Genomic DNA, 19,095 nt, shown 5'->3' with positions numbered 1-19,095 from the left:
TTATCCAATGAGATTTTACATGCAAAACTATAATTTTATATATGGAAAAAAAACTTAGCCAGTGAGAATGTATTTTTATTACCTTATATATCTTTTTAGTTTACTGATTGTGGATTTACCTTAGAATTGGTATTTGTTTTTATTAATATACCCTAATGCGCTGGCTAGATGGCAGCGACTTGCCTGCGTGGTATAGTTTGTGCAAAAATACGGAACACTTTTCGGTTTGTGCGAGCTACAGTTTTCCAGTCCATACACATGGGCTTCCTGATACAAACTGGTTAGCGCAGGTAAGCTTGTGGTAAAGCATGAGCGTCTAGACGGCCGGTTCTGTGCCAAAGCGAACATGTTCGTGGATATGGATGGGCTTACAGTGCCGGCCATACAAAAAACGCGAACTTATTCGCTTGTTTTTGAAGACAGAATGTCAGTCTCAGGCGTTTGTTTTGAATAATTAAAAATTCGGAAGAATACTGGTCCAATAATGAGACATTTTGCATATTATGATTGGTAAGTGGTTATGATAAACTTTCAAAATATTTAAAAAAAAAAATAAGCTTTATTTTTGCTAAAAATTTTCTGGCCTCTTACTTGCGGCCATATATTATAAAACCTCCCGGCGCAATGTAGAACCGTCACATGTTCTTTCTCTCTTCCACTTAGGCATTCTAATAAGAATTGTATAATTATTCCTAAAGCGTCAATTACATTGAGCTTCTTTACGAACTGTTTGTTGGTGAATTTATAATCTGCCTGTAAAGTCGCCCAGTGTAATCATCGAACAAGCAAGTTATAAACACTCTACCGAGAAAAGTTGAAAGCCGGTCAACTTTACACGCTACACGCCGGCGTGTGGGCCTACTGTGTCTGCGCAGTAGCAACCTCCCGGTAAAAAAAACTAACTACGTTCTGTTAAAATAGTCGCTGGCTTGTGACTTCTCAGCGAATGGAAAGTTTTGTGTGTAATCATCAAATCGCAGTAGCTGAATCGCCCGCTTTTAAATTCGCCAACAAACAGCTCGTAAAGAAGCTCAATGTAATTGACGCTTAAGTGTGGTTCTGCACCGCGCTCTCAGTCAATAATATTGATATTCAGTAAACTTTACATTTGAGTTTGACTCATAATTTTGAAAGAAATTATTGAAATAACTTGTGTTCTGCATTTGCTGTGATACATATTGACATTTTATGATGGTTTAATATAATTATGACCAAGTCAGGAGCCATTCTTTCCCATTCAATAGATGCTAATAAAATTAGTCCCAAATACCTCTTAGCGATGGTGCCCACAGAACGCGTCGGGCGCGCGAAGTCCGCGTATGCAGTGTTTATTCATAACCATAATCACACGTCTCTCGCCGCGCATTACCCTTCACCTATGTAGTAAGCGGCCCAAGCAGCACAAAATAAATATTATTACAGCGCCTCTCATAACAAAGCAATAAAAATATTATATTATTTCGGGCTTGTAATTAAAATTTACGACGACATTATTCAACCAGCGATAAACTGAACACGCAATAAAATAAAACAATGACTTCTCTGTAATTAAATAATTGCTTTCCGCCCGTCGATCGACGATGCCTCGCGCAGCGTGTTTTTGCTCGGTGTGTTCAATGAATGGACTCCATTGTATTTTCTTTCATTCGTATCACCGAGAAGCGGTGATTCGCGAAACAACGATGATTCATGCGGCGCGCGCGTATAATGCGTCGCCATATCCAGTGGGCGCTGGCGTATTTGATTACGTTGTATTTTCAATGATTTATGCGCCACTTGTAGAAATTTTGCGCGAGTGCGGCGCCCGACGCGTTCTGTGGGCACCATTGCTTAGAACTAGTATTGTAATATTAGTACATATTAATTTTCATCAACTTAGGTATTATAGGTAGATTTATTCAGCAGTCAGTAAAATTATTATTCTCTTTTTAAGTGTTCTTCCCAAAGCATTTTTTTTAAAAAATGTGTACCTAAATGTTAATATTACATCTTAAATTCACTTGGCCCATTTAATTTGTACTTTCTAATTTTTGAAAGTACCTACACAGCGTTGATAGATACCTACCTAAAATTCCACTTCAAATCGTGAACCTACTTCCGTCAACCTTGCCATATGTCAAAACCAAGTTTAAAGTTCAATATAGCATTTTTGTGCAATATAAAATTAGATTTAGGCGCTTACGCCGTGTGAAATATTTTTACGATAATATTAATAATCACAAAATGTGCGCCATAGCGTATTGAATTAGAATATCAGCCAAATTAAGTAAGGTTATCGAAAAATGTGCGGATGACAGCAACGCAACAGTTAAAAAAAAGAAAATGGCAACCTCGAGCGGCGCACACGTGAATTTGCGAGGTGTGACATTTATGATGCAAAACCGATTTCTACACAAATTGAATGATGACAAAACTAGCCGTAGTTTATTATTCGTGTCAAATAATAATGACAAAACGGCAACGATCGCACAAATGCTATCAGACGTTTTTTAGGAAAATTATAAAACACGTTGTCAAACTGAAACTGCCAATATGTTCTTGCCGCAAACATTATTCTAACCTTTGAACTTCTAGGAAACCGACTTAAAAAATCGTTACTTGTCATAACTTAGGTGTGCATTGCTTAATATTGTAAAGTTTCCCCGATATTCACTTGAAATTTCCCCCCGATACCTATAATTTTCCTGTTATGACAGCAGTGTCGTCTAGCAAGGCGTTTTTTTTAAATGTTTTTGGAGGCCAAACCAATAAACCAGTTGCATGTAGGCAAATCTAGCATAAACGCGAGGGCAAGTTAATACAATATTGATAAGATGCATTTGAAGATAAGGATTGTGAAAGGCCAAGTAGGTATATCGTAATGAAAACAAAAATATTATTCCTAGGGTAATTTTATTAATTTTCATATCATCTCTCCAACATCTTCAAAGTAGGCAAAGTATAATATGATACATTATTAAATATATAAATTTTAATACATATAGGTATATAATTTAAATAAGCTAATGTACTTAAAATTGTACATTAACACGATATAACAAATTAAGATATACATAGTATAGTAGTATAATAAAATACGAGGGCACACCGAACTATGACAAAATGGATAAAAAAATAAAGTCTCCACATGGAATGGGTGAAGATAATTTTAGAGGAATGAAGACACTTAAGTAGTTAACATGGAATTATTTAAACCCTAGGGTTGAGGAGCTCACACGTAGAGCGAGAATTCTTATTGCTTCTCTGGATATGATTTAGAAGTATACACCGTGGATAATGAACTACTGGTTAACTTGGAAAATGACACTTCAGCTTCCACCAAAGATAGGGATTCAATTTAGCTGTCAATAATTACTCGCAGACAGATGGCGCATGTGCAAATAATTTAAACTGAGGCTAGATATCTGTTAACAATAATTTAACTATTCACAGATCGTTCTTACAGTACTTTCTTGATTTCATCGTAGAGGACGAGCACGAAGGCACCTCCCGTACCGCGGAGAACGTTAGAGAATGCTCCCTTGAAGAATGCGCTGCTGCCCTCGCTCTGGGCGATGGTGCGCCAGCAGTGGATGGTATTCTTGTAGATGATCTCGCTCTTGGCGCGTCCCGACTGCATCATCATACGCCTACGGACTGTATCGAACGGATATGAAACGATTCCGGCGACTGTGGTCACCACCTGGGCGATGGCCCAGCTGATGTAGATGGGGGTGTTCTTGGGGTCCGGCAACATGCCTCTGGCGGTATCGTAGAATCCGAAGTACGCAGCGCGGTAGATGATGATTCCTTGCACCGACACTCCGAAACCGCGGTATAGACCGCCTAATCCATCGGCCTTGTAGATCTTCGACAGGCAGTTGCCGAGTCCAGAGAACTCGCGTTCGGCTCCGGCCTTTCCGACGTCAGCGGCGAGTCTGGTACGGGCGAAGTCCAAAGGATAGACGAAGCACAGGGACGTGGCTCCGGCGGCACCGCCTGAGGCTAAGTTTCCGGCGAAATAACGCCAGAACTGGGTGTGCTTGTCGACTCCTCCCAAGAAGACTTGCTTGTATTTGTCCTTGAAGGCGAAGTTCAGAGCCTGGGTGGGGAAATACCTGATGACGTTAGCGAGGTTTCCGCGCCAGAAGGAGAGGAATCCTTGCTCTCTCGGAATACGGACAAAAGCATCGATGATGCCCTTGTAACGTTGATCGGCGGTGATTTGCTTGGAAATGTGCTGCACTTGTAGAAGTAGCTTGACACGTTCGATGGGGGCCACAACTGTCTTGGAAACAGCTGCAGAGATACCTCCAGCGATGAAATCCTTGGCAAAGGACATAGGATCAGCTAATCCGCCACCCATTTTGACTGTTCTGAGTTCGGTCGCGTTTGCAAATGAACGAGAAACGATTTCGGAGAAGTCTCGCCACTTCACTCATATCATAGTGCCAACATTTCAAGCAAAATCGATATTAAAAAAATACACCTATTTATGAACAAATTTAAGATAGCAAAATGGGGTGAGATAACTCCAACCATGTAAAATAAATAAATTTATATGACATTTAAGTGGAACATTGTTATTTAAAAAAGCTTTTGTTTTTAAAAATAAAACATGAGAATCGTTAATAAAGTATTGTCTACTCACAGGAAATAAATTGTACAAGTATTAATATTGTTAAAGGGTTTGTTTACCAAGGTAGGTAGGTACTTAAATTATTATTAGTACGGTCTGTTATGGGAAAGATTAAAATTAAAAATCAGATACAAAACTAAAAATCAAATTCAAGCACTACAACGTCCGACATAAAAGCAATGAACATAATATATAGATAAGTAGGTAGGATGTAGGTACAAAAAGTCAATTGTTTTATTAAAATGACAATTTTTATTCAAAATAATAAAACTATACCAATATATTTTGTATTAAGTTATAAGTGATACATTTGTATCATAGATAACATTAAAAAAATCTCTTGTCAACGGACAAAGTCGGACAGTAGGTTCTAGCAATATTTCGTATCTAAAATTATATTAGGTACCTACTTTTTGTACCAAATTGTACAAATTATTATTGAGTTTGAGATATTGTTAATAAGTATTGATACTTAAATACCTATGCAGAGGTACCTACTAAAATTATAAAATAAAGAATGATCTCACTGATCAAAGATATTTTTGTTAGGTACTGATGACAAAATATATGTGTAAAAATGAACCACTCTACTCCATCGGACATTGTCAAAAGAATAAAAATACACAACATCAAGACGTAATCGTGTAAAAAACGCCGAAATTATTATTTTTTTTGAAATAATATAAAGATTTTTTCGAAATAGACTTTGAATTATTATCTATGACATGTCTATGACTTTGACAGTAACAGCTGACAGCTAATGTGGCGGGACTATTCCTTAGTATTTTTATACAAATTGTATGTAATAATGTATGTAGGTATAATGCGAACAAAAGTTTAGATTCTGCAATCTAGTTTATGTATGTCGGACAGTAACATATATTGAGTTAATTGGTCAATAATAGCAGTAAAGGAAGTGATCAATGTTTATTCGAAAAAGTTAACGAATACTACTGGTATTTGTAGATTTTATCCAACGTTGACATCACGGTGAGTATTTTTGACGTTTACTTTTTGAATTAGTATACATTTCTGTAACTATGCTATTTACATGGACTGTGTTGATAATCGCACGTTTCCAATGAATAAATTTGTTGTTGTATCATAGAATATGTTTGAGACACAAGGGTATGTGCATCATTTTCTTTACTTTGTAAACATTCACGGGAATTGTAGTAAAATGAAGAGATTTGACGTTACCGAGGCGACAAGCTGAAAACAAATGAAGGAAATTAAATTTTATTATAAATAGAATAGATCAACCGAGATAGTGTTAATGTGCCAATATCAGGTTGATGGAGTGTCCCACAACCTCAACTCATCCTTTCCTTTGAAAGGGGTCTAACGATAGGCTTACAACTGTTTCTTATTTATAATGATGTGTAATTCTTAATTATGGTACCCATATGGTAGAAAAATATCCAGGAATAATAGTATACATAAGTACCTGGAATCATATTTGTTGTGATTAACGATAACAACCTACATAGCAAAGCTCAGAAGGTTTTAAGTAAAAACCTGAACAAAACTTGATGTTCGAACGCAAGTTTGTTTAGTTTCTGATAGAAAATATTTTTCTTTGAAGGTATTTCTTTAAAAGGTTCTTGTCAGTTTAAGGGAAGCCGGCGGCAAACAAATTTTGAAAATAGCCAATATACTGGACTATTTGTTAGGGTAGGTTTTCATTCTTGAATTCATGAATTTTGCCAAAATCGGCTATGAAAATTAGCACAGTTCCCGACTGGCTTCCCGTAAACCAACTTATACTCTTTAAAATTATTTAATGTAAGTATTTGATGTTATTGATGAAAAACATACAGATTTTAATCCTTACAGTGCGGACCTGTTGTGTCCTCATTATGGGTCAGTAGATATAATTAGCGTGCTATTTAAATGTGGTAATTAAGTAGTAGGTAATTAAATTCTCCCCGGTGAAGAAGTTAAGTTACGTTTTTGTAATTTTACAATTATAAATTACAATCAAACACGTGACTTAATTTGATGTCTGAGTGTCTCAGCTCCTCTAAGTACACTGACAAATTACGATATATTATAATATAATATGTAATGTTTGAGACTTTCACAGTTGTTTATTATCATAATAGATTTTTGATGAATGCGAATCTTATATATTTTTTGAGATATTATGCGCTAATGCTAATGATGACTGATATGATGATTCGGTGGTCTATAAACTGTTTTTTACCAGTAGGTTGCCTGTCCGTACAAACGTACTACGTATGATCTGGTAATGTTAGAGCGCCATTCGCACCCAACACCCAACAGTATACTTCAATACATTATCTTTTGAGATCGGTTTCTGCAATGAGCACGAAACGTCAACGAAAGAAAGCTGAAGAACACACGATTACTACCCAAAAATCTAGTAGGTGTAAAAAACTGGCAATTCTCGTTTTTATTTTTTCGTTATTTTGATGCAAACCTTTGATATTTTATTTGGCGTGGGTTAAAATTACTTTTGAAGATTGGATAAATAAATAAATATGTAATATAAAAAAACTTCACATAAAAATATCTATTTTTCAAAAGATGTTTAATTTATAAGATATTTGTTATGAAAAATAATGTCTCGATACTCATAAATTTTTTGTGTTACACTCGAGTTTCCTTATAAGTATAATGGTAATAAGGAATAATATACTCACTGAAAAGATCACAGTATTATCATAAGGGAACATCCCTAATATTGTGAAACGGACCCTTTGATGAACAAGTTGCGAGGAATATATACTTAACTGAAAAAGTTAATTTTCTAATGAAATCATAATACAATACAATGTTCAGACTCTTAAGAGCGAACCAAATTGAGGTGCATGTCGCAGACTATCACGTGACGTCACAGTAAGCTGCCGCTACGGTAAAAAGTGTGTAATGTCGTTTTTCTTGGTGTTTAAAATGTTATCAGACTGATGCTCCCATCCCGTAGCACGTTTTGAACCTTGTCAGAAATCACCAGAACAACAATGGAGGTCACCTCATGTATTTTCAATAAAAATGTTGTCTATTATCTATGGTCTGCAGGTTGGGTTCTGTTCAAAATATTATCTATGGATGTCATGTTGCAAGTAATTTTAACGTACACACACGTAGAAACTGTTAAAATTAATACAAATTAGCATGAATAAGTAATTAATAATAATTCAAATTACTAATACATTATAGTAGGCACTTTTCATCAGTGTCATTCTTCAGTGAATTTACAGAGATGGTGATGGTTCAAAATATTCTGCAAAATGACGAAACCATAGACTAAATTTGTAGCCGCGACAGCGTGACAGTAGGCGACATGCACCTCAATTTGATTCGCACTTTAATCTCATATGAATGTAATGTCTCAAATCGAGGGCTTAGTGTCAAACAACACTATCTACAAAAGTGCAACTTTACAGGAGAGCCAAAAATCGTTATTTTAGATTCTTGTAACTTAACAAGGGAAATGTTTATTTAAAACCTAATGTTAATATTTTATAATTCATTGTGTATTGTACATTTATCTTGCTTATAATGATGTTAAAATTTATAGGGTTAGTTTTAAAAAAATATGAAAATAAGGATAACTTATGTAATTAGCGTTAAACTTTACTGACGATTTAATAAGAAATTAGAAAAGATTGACATAACGTTGTTTGACTATCATGTAGCCGTAAATGTAAAATAACGTTATCTCAAAAAAAAAAAAAAAACACTTTTTTGTAGATAGCATTGTCTGACTTTAAGCACTCGAAATATTTCTAAAATTAATGAAGACTCGCAGACTTGATGATACATTTTGTTGTATAAAATAGAACAATTTCAATTTTCCAACATCCATAATATGGTTATTTATTATACTGATCCCGGTCGATTGTTTTAAATAATTTAATATGTTATATGCACACTGCCATCTCTTGGAATCATGGTGAAATACTTTACCAAAATTCTTTATACAGTCGAACTCGGTTATTACGATCACGGAAATAGCGAGATCTCGGATGTAATGAGGAAACATTCGTTGACATTTTAGTTTATGATTTTCTCCATACATTTATTAACTTTTATAACGAGCTACTTATCGGGTATACCGAGCAAAAATATCGTTAAAACATTTTCTTTAAACTGTTAATGTGTCGATCGTTTAAAAACATTTTCGACCCTAAGCAATAAAATCCGACACTAGCTAAGTGTCGAAGTACCTAATTGGTGTTTTCGCCGACAACATTGAAAAAGTATCCACTTATATGGTTGAATTTGCATGTAAAAAATCCATGCTTTGTGAAGTCAGTAGGTACCTACCAGCGCCGGCGGCTCATACAATAAACAACTTCTTTTGTAGTTTATGAATGCCATGTTTTTTCGGAAATTTTTCGATGGTTTTCAGATTTTTTATGTTCTATGCTTAAATAGAATGTGGCGCGAAAAATGTTATATAACGAGTAATGCTTCTAACAAGCAAATTCAGTCGGTCCCATCATCCTCGTAATAACCAAGTTCGACTGTACTTTTAATATTTTTTTTAATTTATGTTTAAACTAGCTCCAAATTATTGCTGGTTTATTTGTAGCATTATTTAGATGAACTATCACAATACATAAGTAAGTAACCATAGCAAGAGCATCAACAGCAGGTCACCGTTTACTATAAACAAAATTTGAGAAGTACTTTAGTTGCATCACTATTTTAGTTAATTTTGTCGTAATCGGGTAGGGTTTAGGTGTCTATATTGGTAAAGCATATTAGCCGGAATCTAATAGATGCAGGTTCAAGTCCTGTATGGTGTAATATTTTTTTCAAGATTTTTTCTAAGAGGTATGTTTTTTCAGAAATGAAAAGAATGTAATAGGTAAGCTTCTAAGGTGTTTCCAAATTATGTATGTTAAAGAAAAACTAATATTACAAATGGGTACTTACATTTCTCACCCATTCCTCGTTCTGATGCTGCTGAATTACTCTGTGTAAGCAGATACCTGTTTTCTCCGACTAATCAAAGAAAGAAATTATTTCACCGATCTGATCATAATGTAAAATGTCCAATTTAGTAAAAGCTTCAAATTATTTGGTAAGTATATTAATAAAAAAAATAGCAGGTATTTTATTAAAATAGTGGCAATTATTTAATATTAACAGCGAGTAAAAAATGATAACCGGTAAGTATAAAAGTAATCTCTATGGAAGTATTTAAATAGGGAATTATTTAAAATTAAACTATGTTTAGTACATAAGAACGGTTGGCTAATAAATGTAATCATAAATAGTTTGTTCATACCGATATTAATGAATATCGCGTGCGATCATAGACTAATATACTATGCGCGATAATGGTAACCCTAAAATGCCGTGCCGTAGAATGTACTTAATTTAAATAATAATTGATATCGGTTTTATCCGTTGGCACATGTCATTTAAATAATGATTATTTATTTTTACAATTGATTTTTGAATATTATTTCTTGCTGTACCAATATTTTTCATTCAACATTAAACTGGCGGGCTTATACAGATACTTTGAAATGAATACTTACCATTCATTGAAAATTCTGACGATTGATATTAAAAACTTTTCGAAATTGTCTATTAATACTTGCTTCAAAAATGCACGCCTTTAGTAAATAAATAAATACTTTTTTAAATATTACTCTATTTCCCTGCAGAACTAGAGATCTTTTGTCTGATAATCTCATATAAACAACTTGTCAAGTCAATACTGTGTAGATCAGAAGTAAAATTTTCCAATGTTGCGATTGAGAAGTGAAATTTCCACTTCATATTATAATAATTCTATATTTGACTTAAAAGATGATTGAGTTTTTAATATATTTTCTCTCTTTTCAATTTTTTTGACTTTTTACCACCCTTTTTTGCACACAGAGCTTATTATTTTTTTAGATTGTCAATAACATCTATACTACTGTCCAACAAGATCTTCTTGGCTACGTGTTAAAACTGTGAACTAACAAGCACCGCCTATTTTTAACCGCACCTCGATTATAGCGCCTTCCGGTTAGCGACGAGTTGTCCACGTGTCAAAACTGTGAACTAACAAGCTCCTCCTACTTTTAACCGCACTAGCGACATCCGGTTATTGCCTAGATCTTCTTGTCGGACAGTAATAATAAAATTAAAGTGTCTGTCTATGATTTCAAAATATTTGCCTATTGTTCAACATTTTAATTATTTCCGTGTTACCCAAATACAAAGATTTTTTTGTCTCTGTTCTTTTATAACTAAAAAACTACTTAACCAATATCGATAAAACATAAACATCGTTGGTACCAGTTTAGTAGAGTTTCATTTTGATATCTCAAAAGGTTACGTAGTTACAAGATAAAACTTTTCGATAACAGCATACTTGCAACAATTCATCACAAGTAGGTAAAGTGGTCAGATAGCAGTGGTGGAGTGGGGGGTGTTTACCGGTAAAATGATGCGCACCTGTAATATATGCTAAGGTGTAGTCTTTAGAAGTGTGATTCATTTCATATACTTAATTCGAAACGTCGAAAAACCAAAAAAGCTTTGCAATATCCCAATTCTTCCTTGCATGTTTTAGTAGAAGATTCAATAGACTCGTATACAATCTATCAATGTTTCCTAAATTTAAAGTAATTCTAAATTCAATTTAGTTATGATATTAAAGACAGATGACTCTGTTATTATTTTGTACTTTTGAAATGTGTATAGGTGATTAAAATTCATTCAAATGTTTAAATAATTACCTCTCTTTGCCACTGATATCTACCTAAATAAATCTACAAATTGAGTCCTAATGTCAAACAACACTATCTATAAAAGTGCAACTTTACAGGAGAGCCAAAAAACGTTTTTTTAGTTTCTTGTAACTCAACAAAGGAGATGTTTATTTAAAACATAATGTTCATATTTTATAATTTATAATATATTGTACATTTATCTTGCTTATGGTGATGTTAAAATTTATAAGTGTTTTAAAAAAATATGAAAACAAAGGTAACTTTATGTAGTTACTGACGATTTAAGAAGAAACTAGAAAAGATTGGCATAAAGTTGTTTGATGTAGCCAAGAATGTAAAATAACGTTATCTAAAAAAAACACTATCTTGTAGATAACGTTGTTTAACTTTAAGCACTCGAAATGAACTTAGTTGCATCTTGATTATTATGCATTAGTATAAAAGATAATAGTATTAATTAATAATATTTGAACATTTTATATACCTCTTTCTTTAAACTATGTGCAACGTTTGCCACTATAAAGATTACTGCATTAAAAGTAATCACCCAAATCACGGACATGGCCAGAAACGAAGAGCTTTTGTTGTAATTGTCTTCATTGCTCTTGCCACGTATGTCAAAATAAATCCGGGATATCGTGACCATAAATGTGCCGGCTAATCCGAAGAACAGAGGAATCGAATATATCTCGTTGAACGTCCTGGCCGCCAGAAACGTATCCAGGTGCACCCTGCACAGATTCTGAATCGTTCGCACTGGATTATTGACGATAAAAGTTTTTTTATACTGTATATAAATTGACATATCCGTTTCAGTTGGATTTCTCGCAATTTCTATCTCTCTGGGATAGTATCTTTTGCCTATTGATTCGAGTGAGTTGTTTATTATTTGAAATCTATTTTTTATTAAATACAACATGTGAACCACTTGTAATATTGCTGCGAAGTCTACCAAATGGTGTAATTCGATTTCGCTGAGTAGATTTGATATTTTGTCAAACGTATTTTCGAATTCTTTACCGAGCCAATTCATAATTCCAATAACAATCATTGTCAGTACAATTATCGGACATATAAATGTAACAATAATAACGAAATTTCTTTGCTTCGTGTATGGAATACATTTGCTATTATTACTCATCAGTTTAATATCAATACTTTGTAAAGAATTCAACAGTTTTGCGATAGTTTTCCTGTAATAAATAGAGTTCGCTACGTTAATTAACCAGTTCATCGCGTGGAAGAAGTACGGACACTGGTACACGATCTGACTTAGCGTCAGTTTTCTATCAGTTGTTATCATAGCGATGAAGTCTACAAGAACGGGGTCGAAAATTACTAGTACAAAGAGCATGCAGATACAGCGTATTATATTCCTCGTTCGGTTTTGGACAAAGAGTATACCATTCTTTTTAGATATTGAATAAGGGGCCATCGCTGTTATAACTGCGAGTCTATAAATTGGGAGTACACAATCGTAAAATCCACACGTGTTCACCATTTTTAAAAAGAGTCTCTTAAAACTGAACTAACAACTTACTGAAATTATTTTCAGTTTGTTTAGACTGTCAAGTAGTCAGGTAACCAACAATTCATGTTATTATAATTATAATATGAGGCATGGATATTCAAAAACTGATAAATCCACAGTTCAATATTTGTGTTAAATTATGTTTTTGTTTTTGTGAAATGTAATTAAATGGTTGGTTTTAACATAAGTTCCTATTTTCTATCGAAAAAAAAAAATTATTTTCCCATTTATATTGTCTGATAAAACTTTTTTCGTAAAGAAAATAAAATTGGACAGATTTTTACTTGTATAATAATTGGTTTCTGTAAGTAAGTAAGATTATAAACATTTACATATTTCATTTGGGAGATTATAGAAGTTGGAAGAAATCCTAAAAAAAAAGTTGAACTGAGTGGGACTCGGTTACCTTAGGTGATTGATTACGTCGATTGTCGATTGACAGAGTTTGAAGCGCATTATAAATTATTTCGTATGAGCTATAAACGAATCGATAACTTCAAGCAGGCTAGTCCAACGCGTTGATCGCAGCACACGAAACTGTGTCGTGCAAATGTAAAAAGCGTGTATATTCAGTTATAATATGGTTTTATTGAGATTTAACCTTGTTTTCAAATTAACTACGAGAAAGCTCATGTCACCTTGACGTATCAGTTAATTCGTATTCATCCCTTACGGCCTGCCACATGAGTGAGAGAAAAAAAGATGTGAATTCCCAACATAGGCTTATTTCCCCATTACTCTTGTGCAATAGGCTATGGTCCTTTTAGACGTCAGTTCTGTTGTCTTTTCAGTCGAGGTTTCCGTTTTGTTCCATTCAGTTTTAAAACAGCGGTATATTTAGAGTGATTTAGACGATCAGTTTAGTTATCTGTTCAGTCTCAGTTGACAGTTCAGTTGGGAAACAGCCATATATAGATACATATTTTTTATCCACTAAAAATGAATATTATTTTTATAATAACCTTCTAAACATAAGTACCTATATTTGAAGAAATAGTAATTATTATGAAAAATACGTCAACAAAGTAATTTAGACGTCAATTTAACTGGCAACTCTATAGTTTGACAATGAGTACAATTGTTATATCTATTCCAAATTCAATATCAAGTGTATTCAATCAATTCATACTTCAAGTCTCCTAGATGGCTGGAAACAGTCTAAATTGGAGTCTCATTTGTAATTATGAACAGATATACTGTATATACTATAAGAGCCGCAGGCCACTTTTTTACCATTAGATCGAATTTGTGATGTGTGTTTATCTTATTTATAAGGTAGTCGCGCCACGCGGAGCCCCCTCAGAGCCCGGGCCCCCAGGCTAGAGCCCTGTCAGCCCCCCCCTTGTGGGGGCCATGATTTAGAATATTTAGATAGATGATTATAAATATCTTGTACAGAAAGCGTAGAACCTTTTATTTTTATAGCCAATAGTTGGTACATTATCGATTAACACTTCGACTAAATCGCAACCAGATTTTTTGCGCTTAGCGATCTCAATCCTATTCTTTCGTTCTTCGGGTGTTTCCGTCATTATTTTAAAAAGTCCACCTCTTTTCAAATTTTTCAATTTCGTAACAGCATCCTGGTGTACTTTTTGACTTAAATACTAAGTTTAATATTCAACCTCCATTCAATCCACTTCTTTCCAGATGTGATTTCTCCTTGCATATTTGCTGCGGAGCATATCGTCACTGTTCTGGCAGAAGACACTAATTCGAAAAAATGACATATTGAGTTAGTTATACCAAAATGTTCCTTATTTCAAACTTTACCCTCTGGAAAACTTCTTAATAAATAAACAGTTTTTATTTTAAAGTCATCCTTTTTACGATTACTTAATAAACTCATATGAATGCGTGTATTATTTAAGGCGCTAAGTACCAAAAAGTAGTTTTGCTTGTGGCTACAAAATACTGATTTGTCAAATAAAATTGTATGAAGCAGACATTTTGAAAAATGTAGTTACACAGTATGAAGCAATCTCGGCAGCTTCTATAATTTTAAAACTTAAATTTATTTTGAATTTCCACAGTACATAGTTTTGAAATTGACATTTCCGGTCAGGTTGTAAGTACCACGCAAAGAATCTTATTTTAAGGTCTAAGTACTAGCTCAGGGACGCTGGTGGGATCTAAGTACACACTGATGACATTTTCAATAGAGATGGGTAAAATATTATAAATTAAAAAAAGAAGGTTTTTCGATACTTTTGTTTTAATAATTCAATTATTATTTATTTACCTACTCCTAATACAATCATTCTGCGTTTTATTTCGGCGATGTGCATATATATGACCCTAGAGACTATAGAGCAGTGGTTTCCAAACTTTATGTTACTACACCTCCCTTTTAAAAATAAACTAATCTTGGCGCCTCCCCCCCCCCTTTATTTCATTAAATAATACAGACACATTTTTAAATAGTCAACAATGTACTAACACAAAATGAAAAAAAATAAACCAGGTTTTAGTAAGTACTTATATATTCATTTTTAAATTAATTTGTTTTTCATGCGATGAATGTGCTTGTTTATTAGCACATACAATTTCAATAGAAGTCAATCCAAATTTATCATGTTCATTGACAAATGGATTCTATCATGGGCCCCTTATCCTGAAGTGGGCCTCAAGATCAGGATCAGGATTACAGTTAATAAAATAATGTTAAAAGTTCATTATCAACTATTCTAGAACTCTGCAGTAAATAGGCCGGCCATAATAAAATACTTGTTATGTTATGTCGTTATGTGTGCAGTGATTCCCATTATCCTTTACATGTAAACAATACCCAGCCTGTGTCCATATTATAAACAGATACTGGTGATAAAACTGATAAATTATCAATAATTATTTTGAATTTTGTTTTGTATTAAGTAGGTACATATTATGTTAGTCAGTCAATATCACACTTTGAAATGTTTTAATTTAAATAGTAGTACACATTTTTTTTATTTGATACCGTACAACTTAGCAATCATGAAATAATTAATATAAAATATGTTCTTAATTAATTATAGGATGTATATTTCCCATTTAATTCAATAAGGCATAATTAATTAATATTATTATATTCTGTAAATTATTGAAGAAGTAGGTACAATGTGTTTTATATATATATAACTAGCTGAAGTACCCGGCTTCGCACTGGGTCGCTTCGTGGTTATATTTATCTTAGATATTTAAAAAATAATAAGAGGTAATTATTTTTTTAATATTAAAATATCTGTCTAATACAATATGGCAATATGAAAATAATTCTAATAGGAGTAAAGGTCAAACAAAAGAACACTAAATTAAAATCAAATCCAAAATATGAAAACGTTAATAATGTTATTAATATGTAGTAAAAAAAAATCAAAATTGGATGGACCAAACAAACAAACAACAAACTTTGTATTTTAAATAATACTAATTTAGAAACCTTCGCAGGTGTGCGCACAACAACTTTACTGACAAAAGTTTCATTGCAATCGGATGAATGGTGTAGGAACGCATACGAATAGAAGAAGAAGATGATTTTCTAATTAAGAAACCTTTGCGGGCGTGAGAACAACAGTTGATCAAAATTTCATTGCAATCGGATGAATGGTATAGGAACGCGTACGAATAGAAGAAGAAGAAGATAGTTGTACTAATTCAGAAACCTTCGCGGGCGTGCGCACAACAACTGGTCAAAATTTCATCGCAATCGGATGAATGGTATAAGAACGCATACGAATAGAAGAAGATAAAATAAAAGAAGAAGATGAAAATGGTTGTACTAATTCAGAAACCTTCGCGGGCGTGCGCACAACAACTGGTCAAAATTTCATCGCAATCGGATGAATGGTATAAGAACGCATACGAATAGAAGAAGATAAAATAAAAGAAGAAGATGAAAATGGTTGTACTAATTCAGAAACCTTCGCGGGTGTTGGCCAAATTACTGACGAAAATTTAAAAAAAACGAATAAAAGAATATAAAATAGAAGAAGAAGAAGAAGAAGATGGTTGCACTAATTCAGAAACGTTTGCGGGTGTTACCACAACAACTGACGAAGGTTTCATCGCAATCGGATGAATGGTATAGGGACCATACGAATAAAAGAATATAGAATAGAAGAAGAAGATGGTTGTACTAATTCAGAAACCCTCGCGGGTGTTGGCACAATTACTGATAAAAATTTTATTGCAATTGGATGAATGGAATAGGAACGCATACGAATAAAAGAATATAGAATAGAAGAAGAAGAAGATGGTTGTACTAATTCAGAAACCTTTGCGGGTGTTAGCACAACAACTGACGAAGGTTTCATCGCAATCGGATGAATGGTATAGGGACCATACGAATAAAAGAATATAGAATAGAAGAAGAAGAAGGTTGTACTAATTCAGAAACCTTTGCGGGTGTTATCACAACAACTAACGAAGGTTTCATCGCAATGGGATGAATGGTATAGGAACCATACGAATAAAAGAAGATATAATGAAGAAGAAGAAGAAGAAAGATATAATTTTTCTAATTTAGAAACCTTTGCGGGTATGCGTACAATAACTGACGAAAGTTTCGTCGCAATCGGATGAATGGTATAGGAACTATACGAATAAAAGAAAATAGAATTAAGAAGAAGAAGAAGATGATGATTTTTCTAATTCGGAAACCTTTGCGGGTGTGCATACAACCACTTAACAAAATGTCATCGCAATCAGATGAACGGTATGGCAGCGCATAAAATGCGAATAAACAAACAAACAAACAAACAAATATTGATTTTTATATATTAGATATACTTAATATTCTGAATCTTAAACCAAGAAGAAAAATGTATTTAAAAAAAAAAGTTGCTTAATATCGATATTATAACATTTATAACGATACGCATTGGACATCACTAGCGCTTTCTTGACAAATTAGCGGATTGTGTGAAACAATTATAAAAATGTAATTACCTCAGAATTTCGAGGTTTTTTGGCTGGAATCACTTTACTATTAATTGTGGAGTACTCTTGGCCACTAGTTTTTAGGGTACTGTTCGGTTATACCGGAGCCAGCGGAAAACGCATTTTGAAAATAGCCGATAAACTGGATTATTTGTTAGTTTGGGTTAGTTTAGGTTCGGTTAGGTTGGGTTAGGTTAGGTTAGGTTAGGTTAGGTTAGGTTTGGTTAGGTTAACCTAACAAATAATCCAGTTTATCGGCTATTTTCAAAATGCGTTTTCCGCTGGCTCCGGTATAACCGAACAGTACCGTTTTTAGTTTTTTTTTACATTTTGGACACTTCCTTCATCTTTTTGGCGATGTTTTTTAACAGAACTCGTGAGTGTCAACACACCGTTTTCAGCCATTTTATATGGAATGCCGTTGAACACTGCAGTGGTACTTACAGCCTTACAAATAAAACACGCCAATGGACTTACATCGTCGCCAGATTTAAATATTTTATTGTATTTTTTTGACATGCTTAAGACACTTAGACCATAGTTAATAGTATTGGCCTTGGTACGTAGAACAGTTTTCTATAAAAATGTCAGTTTTGAAAATGTTGGTACTTAGCGCCTTAATTAATACACGTATTCATATGATAGACCATTTCAAACATTTTAACAACTTCAAAGTCAAATTACTCAAAACTAGTATTCTCCAGTTAGTGTGTTCTGCCAGAACAGAGACGATATGATGCGTTTGACATAATCATCTGTTTCCGAATAAACAAATATATCTCCAATTTTTACTTTTTGCGAATGCATTGAAGATGGCATTTCCGTTTCGACGATATCAGAGAGCCATTCCAATTTAAATTTATCGCAGGATTTCTTCTTAATGGTCGCATTTGAAATATCACATCCACTCCTTTTTGACATTTTTATAAGTGATATACCTATGTTTAATAAGTTTTCTATAATTAATAAATATAATAATTGGACTATATAATATTATGTAACTGTGCAAGCAATCGTATTGTTCACTTGAATTGTTTGTTACGTACACTAAACACACATGTAGTAATTTATTACAAAAATTGATTATTAGTTTTGTATTATAAATATTTTACACAAACACTTTCATCGTTTAAAAAATATTGTAAGAATTGTGATGTATTCACAATAAGGACTACTATGAGACTGTACTGACAATGTTTCTTGCAAGTTGAAACATGTCAAAGACTAAGAAATGTAGAGGATTCGGCACATAGGTGGTCATTGCTAAACACTAAAATAGGTACGTATCTTTTTTCATATACTTTGGCATGCGATAGAAC

At 33.5% G+C, this 19,095-nt stretch overlaps 2 protein-coding genes across 2 annotated transcripts in view; one reads left to right on the top strand and one right to left on the bottom strand.

Moving 5' to 3' along the window:
- Positions 1–2,875: 2,875 nt before the first annotated feature.
- On the bottom strand, positions 2,876–4,392 carry LOC147074642 (ADP/ATP translocase). The gene has a single exon (XM_085943524.1). It carries the CDS (start codon positions 4,343–4,345, stop codon positions 3,440–3,442), a length of 906 nt encoding a protein of 301 aa, XP_085799650.1. The 5' UTR covers positions 4,346–4,392; the 3' UTR covers positions 2,876–3,439.
- A 965-nt stretch (positions 4,393–5,357) lies between these two features.
- LOC147074639 (uncharacterized) overlaps positions 5,358–19,095 on the top strand; it is a 277,840-nt gene continuing 264,102 nt past the window's right edge. Inside the window, exon 1 of the mRNA XM_085943741.1 lies at positions 5,358–5,608. The gene's annotated coding sequence lies outside the window, so the exon portion shown is untranslated. The remainder of the gene's footprint in view (positions 5,609–19,095) is intronic.

This window comes from Rhyacophila brunnea, unplaced genomic scaffold (genome assembly GCF_057557595.1).
Source record: "Rhyacophila brunnea isolate RB1 unplaced genomic scaffold, BYU_Rbru_1.0 scaffold_16, whole genome shotgun sequence".
NCBI lineage: Eukaryota > Metazoa > Arthropoda > Insecta > Trichoptera > Rhyacophilidae > Rhyacophila > Rhyacophila brunnea.
This window is presented reverse-complemented; position numbering and strand designations above follow the sequence as displayed.